We start from the raw sequence: 19,883 nt of genomic DNA, 5'->3' as shown, positions 1-19,883 counted from the left end.
ACAGAGGAGATAATAACGGAGGAAGGAGGGGAACCTAAACATAGACTAATGTGACAACAATCAATACTTCCTGAGGGAGAGGTTCTTCCCTGCATTTGCCTTAAATTGGTGGGACCATGGTGGTCGTCACCAGCCCACATGAACCCCGACTGACCTCTCAGTGAATTTAGTAAATGAAGTCTGTTTGCACCTAAAAGCAGATTCATCTTTTCATCTCTTCAATGTCAAAAGCAGTCAGATGCTTTGCTTTTCCTCCAGTTTTTGTTCTTCAGCTGTTGTTCATTAAGGTGTGGTGAATACTTTTTATTGACATTGTAAATGCAGAACTTCCCCTTCTTTTCTGTCAAACACTCATGAGTCCATAATTGAGACTCTTCCTCTTTATTAACCCCAATGCAAATATTTACCCCAGTAGAGCTCTGTACAGAGACACAGTGTTGCTGATGCTGATAGGATTTATCCCCAAGATTTAGTGTTACCTAGCCTAGCCGCGCTAGACAACCCACGGCAACTAATTTAATTCTCTGCCAGGGTGGGTCTAGTTACCCTCCATAAGGCTCGAGGTTGGATGCTCCTAAAACTGGCCGGACGAATCCCCATGAAGTGTAGAGTCAGAAGGCGGGCGTAATTAAGTGACGACAGAGGCGCGACGATTCTGACAGAAACAACCGGAAACAACTAGCCTAGCCGCGCTAGACAACCCCCGGCAACGAATTTAATTCTCTGCCAGGGTCGACAACAAAAACGACAACAGTCGTTGAGCTCCATTAGCACTGACTGAATAATCTTTCTGTTAACATGTCTGTAATATACTTGAGCTTCACCCATTGACTGAATAAATAAGGCTTCACCGAACTACCGCATCCTCTGATTTCCGGCGCTCTCGGAACTACGTCAGCCTATTCGTTGCGCTGATTGGTTGTATACCTATCCAACTGCTGCAGAGTGATTTGATAGACAACCTTTTAGCCCGCCTCCCTCCCTGTCGAGCGTGCCTAGACCCTTGCGTCTTCAGAACATGGGTCTAGCGTGGCTAGGCTAAGTGTTACCCGCAGTAGTGTGTGAATAATCTCCTGGGTCTCTGCCTTTTTTCCTCCTGTCACAGCTGCCTCTAGTGTGAGATAAATCTGCTGCCTAGCTACGACTTCTCTCTGACCTACTTACATGCACATAGAGCATATAAAGGTCAAACAACAGGCTGCAGAAGGACATGCTCTGGCCAGTGCATATCAGAATAAGGGGAGCAAGAAAAGCCTCGTTCAGCAAATTACTCTGAATGTCACCAGCTAAAGAACAGGCCGTCCATGCATCAGCAACATGAGCTGAAACAATCACTTTAAAATGTTACTTCATAATCAGGATTTTGTTGTAAACTGCACAGTGTCTATGAGGGCTACTGCAATCATTGTGTGTCTTCACAGCAGAAGCTCTGTAGCCTCATCAACAGGATCTGATCATGAGGCAACATCTGGGTTGAAATAAATCAGTTTTCTGGATCCGAATGTCGCTAAGCACAGAGAGTCTGAGACTAGCCACATCAACACAAATTTGTTGTCTAATGAAGCAGCAAGATGAGAGAAGTAACAAAGAAGTAAACTGAATACTGGTTGTATTGGAGTCAATTCAAAAACTAATAGGGATCCATTAGAGCATTGTTCTCTTTCATCTGGTTCGCCCAGACTCGCCTACAGTTCTTTCTCAAAGCAGTTGATGCCTACAGGGTAAGGGCTAGGGTCTGAACATCATTTAAAAGCACAAACACGATTTCATTACAAGCAAACCAGAGAACTGTGTGATCACTAAAGCCTATATTTTATGGAATAATTCAATTTTGTTGGCTCAGGATGTCAGATGAGGGAAGTGACATTGCTTTTAAATCTGTATGGTAAATATAAAACTAAAGTCAGCAGGTTTTCAGCTTAGATTAGTATAAATACTAGAGACACGGAAAATCGGCCAGCCGAACTCAACCCAAAAGCAGCAGAATCCATCTACTACATCAAAAGCTCACTAATTAACAGAAACAGATATTTACTGAACATGAATTTAATGAAGAAATAAACAAAACGAAACCAAGTGAACACACAAGAGCATCAGGTGCTAGATTCAGGGCTTAAAGTGAGAAGAAATCCTGAGCCTGAACTTCTAAGTTCCAATTTATAGTGTCAATAAACGTATTCAAATGTGTTTTAAAACTCACTAAAACACAATATATATGAGATTCTATTAATTCAGAGCAAATATGAGGTCATCTGGTGGAAATAATGCCCATTATGATCCCACTATTTTATTGTTGCTCAAATGTAAAACCTTACTTGGCCAAAAGTCAAGGCATTTTAGAAAGTGTCCCAAGTCTGATTTTTTTTTTGTGTTGATGTTTCAAAACCACACCACTATAATTGCAAATATTTATTTTAGTGTAAAGGGGAAAAAATCATGAAAATCAAGTACATGTATTATTAATAACTTTTAATATTTTTTTTATCTCTTCAGTAGATTTAACAAGAACTCAAAACAACACCAACCACAACAAAACTGCTACAAAACTAACTCAATTTAAATGTTTCTATTTTTTATCTATATTTTGGGAAGAAAAAACGGTGAAAAGCAGGCTAAGAACATTCTCATTTAACTATCTATCCATTATTCATTTCACACAACCCATACGTTCGTTCTGTTCTTACAAATAATATTTGCTTAAGATTGGAGATTTTTTGTTTGTGGCTAGACTGTTCTGTCATTCGGATGCATAAGGTCACAAAATCTGCTGAGAGCTATTTAATTCATTATTACAAACATCCTATATGTCCTCAAATAAAAAAGGTTAATATCACCTAAGCTACATTCAGTTTGTGCATATTTAACCCGTTAAACTTCAGTGTACCGCCGGGGGTACACTTACTAATTTGCATAGGAATTTCAAGAATGTCCGAAGGCTGCAAACGCGATTATACAAACACTATATGCCGATGGAAAGCTTAGATTCTCATGAATCCGCCGGTATAAACCACTTTCAGATGTGATTACCACAGCGGGTGAGAAAAACACATTTGTCCGACAAAAAACGAATATCCATCCATCCGTTCTCTACACACGGCTTCAACGTACACAGCGCGACTCACATTTCCGGGTTCATTATTACACACAGATGAAAATATTCCACAAAAAACGGCCATAATCCAACCTTGGACATCCAGACGACACAAGCCAGTAAACTATTTTGTCCAAAACATGTCCTGAAGTCGGTATAAAATCCACGAATCGGTCGTTTTCAAGGAAATGCACCTCGCGATGCGCGTCCAATATTCCCTGTATTTCTCGTCATATTTTTGATTTACAAATAGAATATTAGCGATTTTTTGTGCTAAAAATGGCTGGAATTGACTGAAGCTTAAATATAATTACAAAAAACACCAACAAATATTGCAAATTTGGATTTTGTTTGTGGGATACTGTTATTTCTTATCAGCGGCTCAGCAGCACTGACGATGCCGAACCAAGAGGGCGCAGCATATCTTGCGCCCAGCAGTCGATGTGCACTCGCAGTTAGAAAACTGTAATTAGATAAAAGTTCTATCAGAAAGTCGCATGCCTGGACAGAAGGTGTATATTTTTTAATGTAGGATTTGGAGTTTGATTGATTAAAGCGGAGCAACTGAATGCACAATGACGCACATGCTTGGACCCTTCTGGACGGAGATGAATGAATTTCTTTAAATGGTACACTTCCATGCGCCAGAAATCCAGCGCGGCGCCGGAAAACTTTAAGCCCTGTAGATTACTTGTGGGTTGCTTGCAGAAATTTTGTCTATTGTTACAAAAAAAAGCAGCTTCAGTATGTTGAATCATGGGCTTTAGAAAAAGTGCACAGCAAAGTTAGATGTCTTCTGTTCCGACACTATATTACATACTAACAAGCTGCTGCCACTGGTTTCATATTTGACATGCACCAGTCAGCCATAACATTAAAACCATCCATCTGTAACCTAGTAGATAATTTGGTCCTGCTATGCTATTGTATTTCTGTATTATTATCTGTTTGATTATTGAAGCCAGAATGCCTATTGCATTTTGCTCAGGCGTGAACTAACCGTGACGTCACCCGTTGGTTTCAACGGCGAGAAAATGAAGCCCGGATTTTGCTACTTCCTGGTCGCCGTTTTGGATTTTTTGGAGCCAGTGACGTAAAAAGCGTCATCAAACAGGCTGGACCGGAGAGCTAGGGGCAGGATTGGCTTTAGACTCTCTTATCCCGCCCACATTTTACTGCAGAGGCTTCTGTTGCTGTCTATCAAGTATAGACACGCCCACTGGCTCTGCCAACTTTAACGATTTATTTAAAATTCAGTATTGATTTATTTTAAGATCGGCCACCTGATCTCTCATTTTGACCATGAAAACTAACGGGAAAAAAATCCTGAGCTGTAGAAAATCAGTCTATCAAATTTGATTTTTTTCCAAAAATGAATTGGGGTCTATGGAGAAAAAGCTTTTTGGAGCCAACCCTAGCAGACGGCGTGATATTGTTTTTGACACTTCCGGGTGGGCTTCAATTTTGGAGCCAGATGCTACGTCCACTTTTTATACAGTCTATGATTTTGCTCTTCTGGGCTACCTTAAAGCTCGTGTCCGGAGTTTCCGTTTGTTTTCAATTTATGTATCATTGTTTAACAAAGCTCAAATGTGTTAGTCTAGTTCAGGGGTCGGCAACCCGCGGCTCCGGAGCCGCATGCGGCTCTTTCAGCCCTCTGTTGTGGCTCCCTGTAACTTTGGAAAATAAATTGTTCTGCCTTTCAGGCGCGTTTCAATGCATTTTAATATAGACAATTTTATTGTGAAATTACCGCTCTTATTTTGACGTGTCACTCCACCGCATGAGAGCGCAGAGTTGAAGCAGAAAGACAACACGGAGCTTCCGATTCCCACACATTTCATGCCTTTTTTTTTTGTTTTACTCCTGGAGAAGCAACGCCTGTAGTTTCACATCGTTTTGTACTCAAGAATGGCAAGCCTGTATATTAAAGCTCCACTCCAAGAAAGACACGTCTTGTCTTTGAGTCAAAAGTACTCATGATGGGGTAATACACGTTACTCGCAAGAACACGGCAGCAGGTCAGAGAGTCAGAGGAGTGTCGTCTTGGAAAATAGGGCAGCGACTTACCGGAGAAAAGTTACTAGCTTAAGATAAATAGATAAATAGATTTTACAAGTTAAATAGACATTCGCAAAATATTGATTTCCAGCTAACAGTACGTAACATATGAGGTCCAAGAGCAAAAATGACATTAACCAAGTAAGATAAATATTAGTGGAAGGACACAATTAAAAAAATGAATCTATCTAATTAGAGGCTTTGTAATTAATTAATCACGACTGATTAACAAGGGCATAGAGGTAAAAAAAAAAAAAAAAAAAAAGCGATATATGCAGTGTTGTCTTCATTTTAAATGCCAAAAGGATTTTGCGGCTCCCGGTGTTTTCTTTTCTGTGGGAAATGGGTCGAAATGGCTCTTTGAGTGTTAAAGGTTGCCGACCCCTGGTCTTGTTCGATACTATAAAATAATGTTAGTATGACGTGATATGAAAATTTATTCATGAGGTCCGCCTTCCTCTCATAGACCCCCATGTTATTCCAAAAAGCGCCGGTCGCTGCCGACCAATCAAGTTCGAGCTTCAGCTTTGTCATGCTGTCAATCAATGGTTACGCGCACAGCAAGCAAGCCCATGCAGAGGTGGGTGAGCTACGCACTACGCAACCGTGCGCACATTTGTTTTGCTTGTGGAGGAGAGAGCATCAGGGATCAGCAACTTCCAGAAAAGTTACCAATCCCACGGCTTGTCAGGCCAAGAGACTGCAGGACGTTTTTTGGCTCGGGGTGCTCGCATCGCTCCCCGACCATGGCCTCCACAGCCCGCCTGACGGCTTCATTTAGATGCCCGACCTCTGGAGGAAGATGTTGGGGCGTCTGGGACATACTCTTCGTAAGAGGAGTCATACAATTCTGAACTCTAGATAGAAATAAATAAACAATGTAACACATATACACGCGTAAATGCACTAAGTTTGATAAACAACGTCATCGAGAGGGATACACGAGTGTAATCACATATTGAAACTTTACTCGTTCGTCCTAGCAGATTCATGTTATTTTGGTATTAGGACAAGTTAGACTCAATACAGCATTCTAACGTAATTCCTTTACTATTTACTAAATGTACTAAATGTAGAAGAGTGGAAAACAGCAAAACAGGCGAGATGCTGCAGCACTCCGGGCACTCCTCTAAGGTACTGCGCGCGTGCACAAATAAAGGGGCGAAATCAGAGGGAGGGAGGGTGGGACCAACAGTGTTTTGGGAGACGCTGCGATTCAAACTCCGGACACGAGCGTTAAGGAATATAGACATGTGATTGGTTAGAGAAGAATAAGTCCCGCCCTCTTCACGGAATAGTTTCGTAGACAGAGCTAAAATGTCAGCAGGAGTCAGGTCCGTGCTGCGGTGCAGAAACTAGTAATTTCGGAATAAATTGTTGTTAATTTTTATTAGTCCTGAGTTAACTTGAACAGACCCTAGTCTGAGTGAACGAGGTGGCTCACGTTCCAGTGTGCCAGGAGTTTCTTATTTTTGGCGGAGTCTTGGCTAGGTTTCTCAAATCCTTGGAAACTTTAGATTTTGGAATTGGAAACTTCTTGACAAAGGTGATGGAGAGCTCCAGTGAGTGAGATACCTTCTTAATCCAAGGACAGAATCAAGATTATGTGCTGCTGAGGATGTTATTACCCTCTTTGCTTTCATCATTAAAATGCTGTGTGGTTGGATCGTCCATTTGCCGCATCTGACTATTTGACTTCTGATAGATTTCCTGAACTTAAGAGCACCTTGAAACTGCACTGGACTTGACTTTATCCTCTTTGACTAAAGCTAGCTGAACTGACCAAACCTGGAACTTAAAGGAACACTTAAATGAACATTTGAAGGAACACTGAAAGTCATTGTGCCAATTTTCCTTTCTTGTAAACCCTTCCTATTTACTTACTTACTGCCCATCATGCCTGTGTGGCACATAGGGCAGCAACGAAATCCTTCCAACCCTGCCAAACCCTTCTATGAACCTAGTTTTGGTTCGTATCACTTCTTTTATCCAAGTGGGTTAAACATCCATCCATTATCTATACATAGCGTAATTCTCATTAGGGTTGTGGGGGGCTGGAGTCTGTCCCCGCTGACTTAGGGTGAAGGCAGGGGACACCCTGGACATCTCACCAGTCTATCACAGGACTACATATACAGACAATCACACTCACATTCACACACAGACAATTTAGAGTTACCAATTAACCTGAATATGTTTTTGGACTGTGGGAGGAAGCCAGAGTACCCAGAGAAAACCCACATATGCACAGAGAGAATATGCAAACTCCATGTGAACCAGGGATCTTCTAGCTGCATGTTCAAAGTGCTAACCACCAAGTCACTGTGCAGCCCAACATGAAAACAGCCTGACTGACTTAATATTTAAAACTGCATTTTTTACGTTATGTAATTTTGCTTTTCTGAGAAATATCTGAAACAAGAACTATCCTCGGGAATAACAAAGTTTTAACATATCTGGTATTCTGGGGACCACCTTGTGGAACTAAAGCAGCTTTGATCATCCAAGTCATAGACATGGGACCTTTGGGGTGTTTCTGGTGTCTGGCAGTGGGAAGTTAGCAGCAAATCCTTGATTCTTTTGGGATTTTGAGTTGGTGGGGCCTCTAAGGATCAGGCACATCCTGTAGATGGTCAATCAGATTGGGCTCTGAGGAGTTTGGAGGCTCAGGGAACACCTTTGTTATGTTCTGCTAGACATTTCTCAGCAGAGTGAATAGTGTTGTGATAGGGTTGTGTTAGGTTTACAGCAATGTTTAGATGGGTGGTACATGTCAGAGTAAAAAATGCATGAATACTGGGACCCACAGTCTACCAGCAAAACTTTGCATTGTAGCATTCACTTCACCTAATTTTAATGTTATATTTGTAACTCTCAGCAGGAAAATAAAATAGTTTTGAGACTAAAATGTCAATCTAATCTTTCAATTTTTCTTTTGTGACTTCTGCAGTAGTGGTTTACACACCCAAATCAATTTAGGAACAAAGCATCAAAATCACAGCAATGACTTCTACTCTCCCCCCTAAGTTTAGTTTAAATGACGACTTAATAAAAGTCAAGAAAATGTAAATAAATGCATGGAAACATCTGGGCATATAGGTCTAGGGGTATGTTTGCCATTTAAGAAGAGTAGCCCTTTGTGCACTGCAGTGTCTGATGAAAGCATTTTAAAATTCTAACCAGAAAATTAAAATGAACACAAGTATTTGGAGATGTCATTTGAGTATTATTTTAATGAAAGAATGAACCCAGCCTGTTTCAGCTAAAGTCAACTAAACAGAGGCCGCTGATTGAGATTTATCTCATGTGAAGAAAAAAAGAATTATAGTCAATACAGAGAGAGAATCAGCACAAAATGTTTATGAAAGCTTTAACACCGTTTTAGTAAACAGACATTTAAACAGAAGAACACAAAGTTACATGACCGCACTTGAATGCATATTTTACAGTCTGTCAGACATGTTTTCTGGTTCGGTTTGGTCCAAATTGTTTGTGTGTGTCATCAGTGAAACATTGTGACCACTGTGGACAGTACATTCTAAACACTCTGTATGTTGAACGCTACCTGCTAGGCAGGAATCCCACGGGTACAATTTGTCATCACATTGCAAAGTAGCATATGCTAATAATGCAAGACATCCATCCATCCATCCATCCTCCATACACCGCTTTATCCTCACTAGGGTCGCGGGGGGTGCTGGAGCCTATCCCAGCTGACTTGGGCGAAGGCAGGGGACACCCTGGACAGGTCGCCAGTCTGTCGCAGGGCTACATATACAGACACACAATCACACTCGCATTCACACCTACGGGCAATTTAGAGTACTCAATTAACCTCAGCATATTTTTGGACTGTGGGAGGAAGCCGGAGTGCCAGGAGAAATAATGCAAGACATGTAAGGGGCAAATCTCTGTAAGCTATCTGTCCCAGCACTGAAAGCCCAGGCCTTACTTTATAGGGTCGAGCATGTTGTATATTGTGCTTTATCTTTTGGGTAGAATAAAAAATATACCTTTTTTTAAACCCATAAAGTATAAAGTCTGTATTTTCATAAAATCACAAAGTAGAAAATGTCAGAAAAGAATCAAGGCTCATCTTTAATGAAATGTTTTAACCTCTCATACTACAGAAGACTTAGCTTTTTTGAATATTGCTATATTTGCAAAGCCACCTGCCATGTTTGCCTGTAATCATCTTCAACTGACATGTAGATGAGATATAGTGGGGATGTATGGGATATTATGTGAAAATTAGGTTAGGAAGTCCATAAAGAATGCAGCTGAAGGCTGACGGTGAAAGAGGTGTTTTGTGGTGATCGTCCTCTTCCTTTGAGTCTGCAGAGGAAGCAGGAAATATTTGAGAGGGTTATATTGTATTGTGCTCTCTACATACAGCCAGGCTACACTCATGGATTCAAAATTCCAAGTATCCTACATATGCTTTCTCCTTGCAAAGAAACCAAAGCCTCACACAGAAAGATGTATGGATGTCTGATTATGCAAACCGAATCCATTTGCAATAAAGAGAAATGAAAACATGAAACTAAATGAGGTTGTGAACTGGTTATACAGTACCACATGATCCTGTGATCGCTTGCTGCTGGATCTCTGAAGTGTTCCCTTTCCTCAGGGCATAGACAGCCTGGCCACAAGTCTGTCTGGCCTGTAGTATATCTACAACACATGGAGACACACAGACTGTATCACTGTTTCTACTGACAATGTATTAGATGGGGCAGTGATGTGGATCATCTTCGCTACAAGTGGGGTAGTAAGCAGACTTCATAGTAGCCTTACGGTTATGGTTGCTGTTTTGTGAATCAAAACAGCTTGTCAGTGGTTGTTTTTATGATCATGCAGTGCGGTTTGTAAATTGATAAGCATAGCTGAGAATTACCTCAATAATAAGGTTTTTGATTTCTGTGACCTCACACGATTTTGTGTCGTATCCTTGAATCCTATTGAACAGACCTGGGATTTACTGAATTCAAAATCAGACTGCACAAAAGTTTCATCCAAAGCAGGTCTCTGTTCTCTCTGAGAACAGCTAGAAGCCATTTAGAACTCAAAAGAGACAGTTGAAAAGTCCGTAAATACAATGGCAGCAAGAATGCAAATTGTTATCAGGGCCAAAAGAGGTCATACAAAATATTAAGATTTTTAGTTAATATATGTGAATAAGGACTATTCAGTTGTCCCAGTTCATTATTTGACAAATAAATAACAATGCTATTGTACTTTGAAACAAGTTTTGGATTGATTTCTAAAAATATTTATGTGTTCTCGTTTTTATGACAGGCAGTCCAAACAATTTGTTAAGCACTGTATATGCTAAAGACATCATTGTTTCAAAAGTATGTTCAAAACCTACTGTCTAGAACAGCGGCCATATTATGTGTATTCTGCTGAAGGCTGCTGTGCCACTGGTTGAGGACAATGCAGCCAACACCAGCCAAACTCAACAACAGAGCAGTCTCCATGGGCTTCTCCAGGGCAAACTGTCCTGCACTGCAGAGGAGAGAAATGGTGAGATTATTAAAGACAAAAACAGGGGAAGCCCCATCTCTATTAACTTCTATCAACAAAAAAAGCTTAAAAAATGCCAAAGATAAAAAAAAAAATCAACTGTCACTAGTGTTAGTGGATCCAGTAAAGCTCTGGAAAGAGAAGACCGATAAGTGAAAAAAAAGGTTAATTCAATAAAGCTGTTTTGTTACCTTTTCTGCATTGACTGGTGGAGAATGCTAGCATTGTTCTGAATCCGGTCAAAGAGCAGAGCCATGTGGCACTCTAAGGACAGCAAACAATCATTATCATTATCTTTATCTTACCATAGGACAATGAATATTCCTCTAAGTGGGTATCCCCAGAGACGTTCTAAAGGATAAGCTAATGGTCTATGGCTAATGGATATTTTCTCCTTTCTTTTGCTCTTCTGTACCAAAAGGAATTATACATCAACCGTGTCTTATTTTCTAGTGTAGACATAATGTTGAGATGTACATGATGTACTATATGAGGTTCTGAAGTAAAAGAAATGTTGAATTTATGATAAATACCAGGGCGAGGCTTTCTGTTACTTCTGGTCATATTTATTTTCCACCATTTCAGAGCCTCTACTTCGGCTGTGTCTAAACATATAAACACTATACATTTTAGTCATTAGCCCCCATCATGTCAGATGAAGTTCTCAATGTACTTTACACAAGTAAAAGAAACGTATATGGAAATTTAGTCTCGGAAAGTCACGGCACAGAGTCAGAGAGGTTTTTAGTAAGACCCCCCCAGCAAAGAAACACTGTTATTTTGAACCAGTCCATCTGTCTATGAGCACACAGGAAATTGGGCTGGACCTGTGGGTGTGAAAAGCTGGAACTTGTCTGCCACAAGATGTGTGTCAGCGAGGTCATCCACTATCCAACATCTTCTCGATAGCAGCAAGGTTATTAAGTCCCTTGTAGTTATATACTGGCTTAGTGTTTAGTAATAATCATGTCTGTGTCTGAAGCAAGACACCGCTGCTGTCTACACATTGCTAAACAAGTGTTTGAGGTTTAATACAGCAGTCCGCTTCGATTCTCAGTGGTACGGGTGGGTCAATATATAATTGCGGGACTTTTTGTAACATAGTTAACAAATATCACAGTTGACATTTTTGTTGTTTTCAAGCCTATAAATCAACATGGCTGCCTATAACCAAACACCACATAGCATTTTTACAGAAAGATTCTTTGAAATATTATATATACACAACTGAGTGAAATTGAAATTGAAAGTTATTTATAAAGATATCTTCGTAAACCTGTTGACATGCAATAAATCCACACTTGACTCACACACTACTTTATATTACATAACTAAGAATGAGGAGAAAGAACATACCTTGGAGTCTTGCCAGTCTTTTTTTTTCAGGAGGAAATATTATTCTCTGAGAGGCATTTTTTGTAGGGGGTATCTTATTTGAAAGTGATTTCTTTGACACAGATACAATTTGTTATTTTCCATTTAAAATTTGATACATTGCAAAAAAAAGAAATATGTGTCATGATTATCTGAACTTAATAAAAAAAAAACAAATCAAAACAACTTTTGAAAGCTCATTTTATTATTGTTTCGCTATTTAGAAGGTGGTTGTTATTAAATTCAGACAGTTAGTTAGTTGACATTTTAGTGATATACAGTCATTTTTTAAATAAATGATTGTTTCCACAGTAAATAATGATGGAATCTGTAAAAACATGATCATAATGGACATACATTTTTTTTATTTTTTTAACTTTTAAATGTTTGCAGGATATATCCCATGCACTTCAAAAGTCCCTCACTTATATATCAACCCAGATACTGCCAAAGCAATGTTAAGATAACTAAGTTTTGTTTCTTTAAGAGTTACATTTTCAGCTCTTCACACATTCAAAAAAAAAGGGTTCAAAGGAAAGAAGGTGTGAAGAGGAAAAGGTTACATAGAGTTGCAAAGAGTTAAATAAAGATTTTCATTTATCAATTTATTTCACTTTAAATGCCTCATATTAAAGTCTTGCATGTGTCCTTCAATTTTCAGCACAAATTACTGCAAAACTGGGTCACTTCACCGCGACTGTATAACCCCTGCTTTTGGACCTGTTCTGTATGGGCTCTGTGTCTGACATTTTAAATGCAATTCAGTCACTGTTGTCTACACTCCTTTCAGGAAGAAGACTCTCTCTGTATCTGTGACTGACAGCGCAGTTGAATGCATGACAGCTGAGATGCATGTGAATGAATGTGTCAGACCAGAACATACTGTTGCTTGTAACTTTCTTTCTAAATGATCGTTTAATATAGCCTAGCCACGCTAGACCCAGCTCTTAAGACACAAGGGTCGAGGCACGCTCGACAGGGAGGGAGGCGGGCTAAAAGGTTGTCTTTCAAATCACTCTGCAGCAATTGGGTAGGTATACAACCAATCAGCGTAACGAATAGACTGACGTAGTTCCTAGAGCGCCGGATTGTTGCTAAGTGCCATTAGCTTCCCAACCAGCGGAGCCAACTGGTATATTAAGGATTTGCCATATCCCGTCGGCATAAGTCCCAATACGTCTTTCTTCTCAATGAAACACTTGAGTGCCGTCCTTTGTTTATCTTTCAAGTTGAATTTTAGCTTCAAAGCTTTAAGGGCTGTGGCCAAAGCCGAGTCGAAAGATAACTGTTTATTGTGCGCCGGTTGTTTCTGTCAGAATCGTCGCGCCTCTGTCGTCACTTAGTTACGCCCGCCTTCTGACTCTACACTTCATGGTGATTCGTCCGGCCAGTTTTAGGAGCATCCAACCTCGAGCCTTATGGAGGGTAACTAGACGCACCCTGGCAGAGAATTAAATTTGCCGTGGGTTGTCTAGCGCGGCTAGGCTACGTTTAATATGGTCATATTGCTGAATTCTCATCACAATTAGAAACACAATATTTGTATGGAGATTTTGTCAGGTGCAGTTATTAAATCAGTACTTTAGTGGTGCTAAGCAGCAGCTTGGAAATTGCTATAAAGTGACTGCTGGTAAACATGTAAGATTAATGGACTGGATTTTAGTCTGTTTTATATTGGCTGAGTTGCTTGACAACAGAAACAGAAAACATATCTAAATGAGATCAGTTTTGTTGGGAATTCAGCTGTGTTAAAGTGTAGCATATGTGAGCACAGAGAGTGGGAGAGAAGACATTGAGATCTGACAGTAGCACAGTTTCTGTTGCACTGAATCACAGAAGGTGACAAATGCACAGTTACCCCCAGTCCTAGAATAGCATTCAATTTCTGATTATCCCTCAGCATGATAATGTCCACAGAGCTCTGACCTGGGGGAATATGGTCAAAGCTAATGCTAATATTAGTCATCTTAGCAGTACACAGGCTAATGGGAAGTATTTTTCTATTGTTGTGGTAACATTGCCATCAAAAATGAAAGTAATCCACTAGATCTTTGGTTCATCAGATGGCGAGAGTGCATGAAGACTTCTATGTTCCCTCTTGCAGCAGATTTAAAGTTTGTCAGACTCAAGCAAATCATGCCAGAGCTAGCAAAAGTGGCTCTCGACCAGGGGTGTTAAACTCAGTTCCTGGAGGGTCACTATCCTGCATGTTTTAGATGGTTCCCTCTTCCAACACACCTGATTCAAATGATCAGCTTATGATCAAGCTCAGCAGAAGCCTGATAACGAGCCTGATCATTTGAATCAGGTGTGTTGGAAGAGGGAAACATCTAAAACATGCAGGATAGTGGCCCTCCAGGAACGGAGTTTGACACCCCTTCTCTAGACAGTAAATAAACATGGCAGACTGTTAAGCATCTCACTTTGGAAGCAAGGGGCAGTGAGAGGGCCAATTTTTATCTGGAAGACTATTTACCAGATTCTTGCTGCCTTGTAAGGTGTTGAGGGAGGTGTAGAGGAATGGTCTGGCAGTATTAAATAGGCAGTAGTTTTTTCACACCTTTATTTTTTTCCACATCCAAGTCTATATATATATATATATATATATATATATATATATATATATATATATATAGACTTGGATGTTATGAGATATATATATATATATATATATATTACAGACACATATAAATGCCAATAAAAATAGTTTTTCACCACATGGGACCTTTAAGCAGACAAAGATGCACTGACACAATTCCCGAGTGCAGATGGTGCTGCAGATTCTGTGCGACATCTTTTTTATTTTTCTGAGAAACACAAATCTGCCATCACCTAATCATATCCTGATGGCCAATTAAAAATCAGCAATCTGGTGTGCGGTGAAGTAACAGCTGGAATTCAGACCATGGCGTCAGTCAGACTATAGTTAGCAGATCATACAGTATGTCTAGCCTGGGGCAACGCGCAAGGCCAACCTGACACTCTGCCAATCACCCTGGAAAAAAGTTCACCCATGCTCAGACTACCTTTGTTTGTTGGTGAAGGAGAGAGGCCATGAAGATGAAGTCGCGGTTGTTGCTTGAAATATTTTTTGAAGGTGTGAAGAGCTGAAAGGCGATTTGGGGGCAGGTTATCATTTATTTAAAGAGTATCTGAAGGAGGGAAGAAACCTTCTATAAGTGAGAAGGGGGAGACAAGTTTGGAGCTTTCTTGTCCCCTGACTGTAAATTACAACAGCCAGGAGTTCTTTTAAGACAACACAAAGAAAAACTATCTAAAGATTTGTTTGTGCTTCATCAAAGAGGCTTCTTCTGTGAAAACACCTAGTATTTCTTGATTTATTTCTCAAGTCATTCATCAGCTGAGACAGTTTGAAATGATTCAGCAAATATGCCTTAAAATACTGTGATTTACTGCAGCAGAAGTGTGATCTTTTATGATTGCAGACAATGAACCCAATACACCTTATCAGAAATTCAGAACAACAACCTTGTGTCCTAGCACTACACTACATGTCTACATGTTCATATTGTCAAGGCAAACTGTATTTTACAAAAACATCACACATTAATGCACTCTTAATCAATTAACAACTGCTTTTTCCAAATGGGATCCACTAATATAATTCAGAATCATTAACCCCCAACAGATTTCCTCAGCTAGATTGATGCTAAAGACTCTTAGTAAAGTTACTGAAATGTTATGGCAAGTATTCAATAGTAAAACCTTATTGATTTCTCACTGCAGTTCAAGGATATTTCTATATATACCCATGCAGCAGATGAAAGATTGATGTGTTTGAAGAGATGAAGCTTACTGCTCAATTTACTGCTTACATAATCCACACACAGCTCAAGTTCAAACTTCAGTCATTCATTATAACAGTTTCACAATCTATTTTAAATGCTTTAGAAAACCCAGACCATGTGATTTCATAAAGTCTGGCATACAAATGGAAACATCAGGTGCTGTAGAATTAAATGACACAGGCTGATTCTCTGTTACTCTCTTCATTTTCATATAACCTAAGAAGGTTAAAGCTGCTTTTTTTTTTAAAAATGTATCATTATTACTGTTGAACAGACTGTGGTGTAAGTGTGTACAGTACCAGACAGATTGAGGGCTGCTAGTTTGGCAGGTGGAATCTTTGCCATTAAGTGCTCCATCCCCAGGTAAATAAAGGCACTGCATCTGCACAGCACTTGCTCCATCTCAGACACACTTGATAGATATGAAAAAGTGTTAGCAAAGCAGAAGTGATGGGCTGCATTGTAATGCAATAAATACAGTAGGCCGTCAGCCTGCTTAGTGCAAAAAAACATGAAAAAAGGGCTATTGCTGCTTGACGTAAAGATTCAAACCTGGGTGTTTGTTCGCTGCCCTCCCACAAATTGGTGAAATGCTGGCTGTGGTTTTCCAAAATCTCCTTCATCCTCATGCTCAGACTAGTCCCTCCTGCGCCTTATAGAGACAACAACAGAAAAATGTAAATCCTTGCATCTGGATTTATAAAAGGTCACAATAGCAGAATTTTTTATTTTAAAAATCATGCTTTATAAACGGCCGGGTGGTAAGGAGAAGACATATACACCAATCAGCCATACCACTGACTGGTGAAGTGAATAACATTGATCATATTGGTACTATGTGGAGCTCTGCTGGAGAACTTTGGATTTTAGCATCCGTCTTAATGAGACTTAGACACCGAAATAAGCATTGTCCAAGAACAAGCATTTTCTTTCATGCACATAGCAATCCTAAATGTCACTGGCCTTCCCTCGCAGCAAAATGCACCCCACCATGTGGCAAAAACATCAAACAATCAGGAACACCTTGAGGAACATGACAATCACTCATGATGTTGATTTGACCTCCAAACTTTCAAGACCCTGTTCTGATCAAGCATCAATAGGATATAAGTTTGATTCACAGATGCCCCACTGCACAACCCAGAGTATCTACAGTGGGTATGGAAAGTATTCAGACCCCTTGAAATTTTTCACTCTCTGTGTCATTGCAGCCATTTGCCAAAATCAAAAAAGTTAATTTTATTTCTCATTAATGTACACTCAACACCCAATCTTGACAGAAAATAACAGAAATATAGATTTTTTTGCAAATTTATTAATAAAGGAAAACTGAAATATCACATGGTCAGAAGTATTCAGACCCTTTGCAGTGACATTCATATTTAACTCACATGCTGTCCATTTCTTATGATCCTCCTCGAGATGGTTCTGCTTCTTTATTGGAGTCCAGCTGTGTTTAATTAAACTGATTGGACTTGATTAGGAAAGGCACACACCTGTCTATATAAGACCTTACAGCTCACAGTGCATGTCAGAGCAAATGAGAATCATGAGGTGGAAGGAACTGCCCAAGGAGCTCAGAGACAGAATTGTGGCAAGGCACAGATCTGGCCAAGGTTACAAAAGAATTTGTGCAGCACTCAAGGTTCCAAAGAGCACAGTGGCCTCCATAATCCTCAAATGGAAGAAGTTTGGGACGACCACAACTCTTCCTACACCTGGCCGTCCAGCCAAACTGAGCAATGGTGGGAGAAGAGCCTTGGTGAGAGAAGTAAAGAAGAACCAAAAGATCACTGTGGCTGAGCTCCAGAGATGCAGTCGGGAGATAGGATAAAGTTCCACAAAGTCAACTATCACTGCAGCCCTCCACCAGTCGGGGCTTTATGGCAGAGTGGCCCGACGGAAGCCTCTCCTCAGTGCAAGACACATGAAAGCCCACACAGAGTTTGCCAAAAAACACATGAAGGACTCCCAGACTATGAGAAATGAGATTCTCCGGTCTGATGAGACCAAGATTGAACTTTCTGGTGTTAATTCTAAGCGGTATGTGTGGAGAAAACCAGGCACTGCTCATCACCTGCCCAATACAATCCCCACAGTGAAACATGGTGGTGGAAGCATCATGTTGTGGGGGTGTTTTTCAGCTGCAGGGACAGGACGACTGGTTGCAATTGAAGGAAGGATGAATGCGGCCAAGTACAGAGATATCCTGGAGGAAAACCTCTTCCAGAGTGCTCAGGACCCAAGACTGGGCCGAAGGTTGACCTTTCAACAGGACAATGACCCTAAGCACACAGCTAAAATAACAAAGGAGTGGCTTCAGAACAACTCTGTGACCGTTCTTGACTGGCCCAGCCAGAGCCCTGACCTAAACCCAATTGAGCATCTCTGGAGAGACCTCAAAATGGCTGTCCACCAACATTCACCATCCAACCTGACAGAACTGGAGAGGATCTGCAAGGAAGAATGGCAGAGGATCCCCAAATCCAGGTGTGAAAAACTTGTTGCGTCATTCCCAAGAAGACTCATGGCTGTACTAGCTGAAAAGGGTGCTTCTACTCAATACTGAGCACAGGGTCCGAATACTTATGACCATGGGATATTTCAGTTTTTCTTTTTTAATACATTTGCAAAAATTTCTACATTTCCGTTTTTTTCTGTGAAGATGGGGTGCTGAGTGTTTGATTTTGGCAAATTTCAAGGGGTCTGAATACTTTCCGTACCCACTGTAAAGGATCCACTGCCACCGTCCTGGTGCCAGAACCCATAGGATACCCTGAGAGGTTCATGCCCAGTGATTCAGAGCATTTTTGACCACTTAAGGGGGACCAACACAATATTACGCAGGTGGTCATAGTGTTATGGCTGATTGGTGGATAGCATGAGTTGCTGTATAGTATCAATGCGTGGTTGTAATATGTTAAAAATAAATCATTAATCACTGTAGAATTTGGCTTTTTGAACCTTAAAACTCCCATCACTGCTCTTGCAGTTCACACCACTCAAGAAGAATGGAAAATAAAAGCAGCTACTGTACAGTACTGTCATTGAAGTTAAGCAAACATTTTTACTTAGTACATTTCCACAATTCACAAAAACACACCAATAAATGAATGCATAAAGCATATAATGTAATGTACATACTGAATCATTTTCTCTGTGAAAATACATTTAATTCATCTAAATCAGTTGAGTTTACCTACCTGTATGACCTTCATTGTGAGGGTTGACAATATCTTCAAATGCCAAGTTAAGAATAATGATGCATGTAAAAGGGTACAACTCGATAATAGGATTCACATCTAACATACAGTCCGAGACATAATACTTAAAACTAGAAAAGCACTCGGAGAGCACAGACCTCCGCCAGGCCATCTGTTTGTCTGTCTGTCTGTTTGTCTGTTAACAGCATAACTCAAAAAGTCATGGACGGATTTTCACCAAATTTTTACAGAATGTCTGGAAGAGCAAAAGTAACAATCGATTAGATTTTGGAGGTGATCCGGATCACCGTCTGGATCCAGGATTTTTTTGAAGGTGTCCTTCAAAAGCCATCTCTCAATTGTACAGAGTCCTTCAAAAAAATCCTGGATCCAGACGGTGATCCGGATCACCTCCAAAATCTAATCAATTGTTACTTTTGCTCTTCCAGACATTCTGTAAAATTTTGGTGAAAATCCGTCCATGACTTTTTGAGTTATGCTGTTAACAGACAAACAGACAAACTCCGGTGATTACATAACCTCCTGGCGGAGGTAACTATTTGTGAAAGGACATCTTCGAAAAAGATACATCTGAAGTTACGTGTGTCCACTGGGAAGGTGTTAGAAGGCAGCGCATGATTGGCAGGTATCTGGGTAAACAACAGATTTCAATTATTCAAGCAAGCACAGCTAAACAAAGCATACAAATTGGAAGTAAATAAATAAAATATAAGATATACAAACGCATGCAAATATTAACTTTAGTACATGCACATCTGCAAATAGGTAAAAGACAGAAAACACAAGTGGATTTTAAGA

At 40.1% G+C, this 19,883-nt stretch overlaps 1 protein-coding gene across 4 annotated transcripts in view; it reads right to left on the bottom strand.

Moving 5' to 3' along the window:
- Nucleotides 1-5,627: 5,627 nt before the first annotated feature.
- Nucleotides 5,628-19,883, bottom strand: part of LOC110957748 (cilia- and flagella-associated protein 46) — a 69,186-nt gene continuing 54,930 nt past the window's right edge. For 3 of the 4 annotated variants that reach the window (XM_022203938.2, XM_051960093.1, XM_051960092.1), the window contains exons 52-59: nucleotides 19,654-19,714; nucleotides 19,065-19,097; nucleotides 16,414-16,513; nucleotides 16,161-16,273; nucleotides 10,870-10,942; nucleotides 10,524-10,660; nucleotides 9,728-9,826; nucleotides 8,368-9,487 (exon numbers count right to left, since the gene is read on the bottom strand). In XM_022203938.2, coding sequence (XP_022059630.2) covers nucleotides 9,393-9,487; nucleotides 9,728-9,826; nucleotides 10,524-10,660; nucleotides 10,870-10,942; nucleotides 16,161-16,273; nucleotides 16,414-16,513; nucleotides 19,065-19,097; nucleotides 19,654-19,714 — 711 coding nt within the window. In that variant the 3' untranslated portion in view covers nucleotides 8,368-9,392. Of the gene's footprint in view, nucleotides 6,010-8,367; nucleotides 9,488-9,727; nucleotides 9,827-10,523; nucleotides 10,661-10,869; nucleotides 10,943-16,160; nucleotides 16,274-16,413; nucleotides 16,514-19,064; nucleotides 19,098-19,653; nucleotides 19,715-19,883 lie in introns of those variants that run through there. The other variant, XM_051960094.1, reaches the window with a different exon arrangement.

Source organism: Acanthochromis polyacanthus, chromosome 15 (genome assembly GCF_021347895.1).
Source record: "Acanthochromis polyacanthus isolate Apoly-LR-REF ecotype Palm Island chromosome 15, KAUST_Apoly_ChrSc, whole genome shotgun sequence".
In the NCBI taxonomy this organism is placed as follows: Eukaryota; Metazoa; Chordata; class Actinopteri; family Pomacentridae; genus Acanthochromis; species Acanthochromis polyacanthus.
Note: the sequence above shows the minus strand (reverse complement) of the source record. Positions and strands in the feature narration are given on the sequence as shown.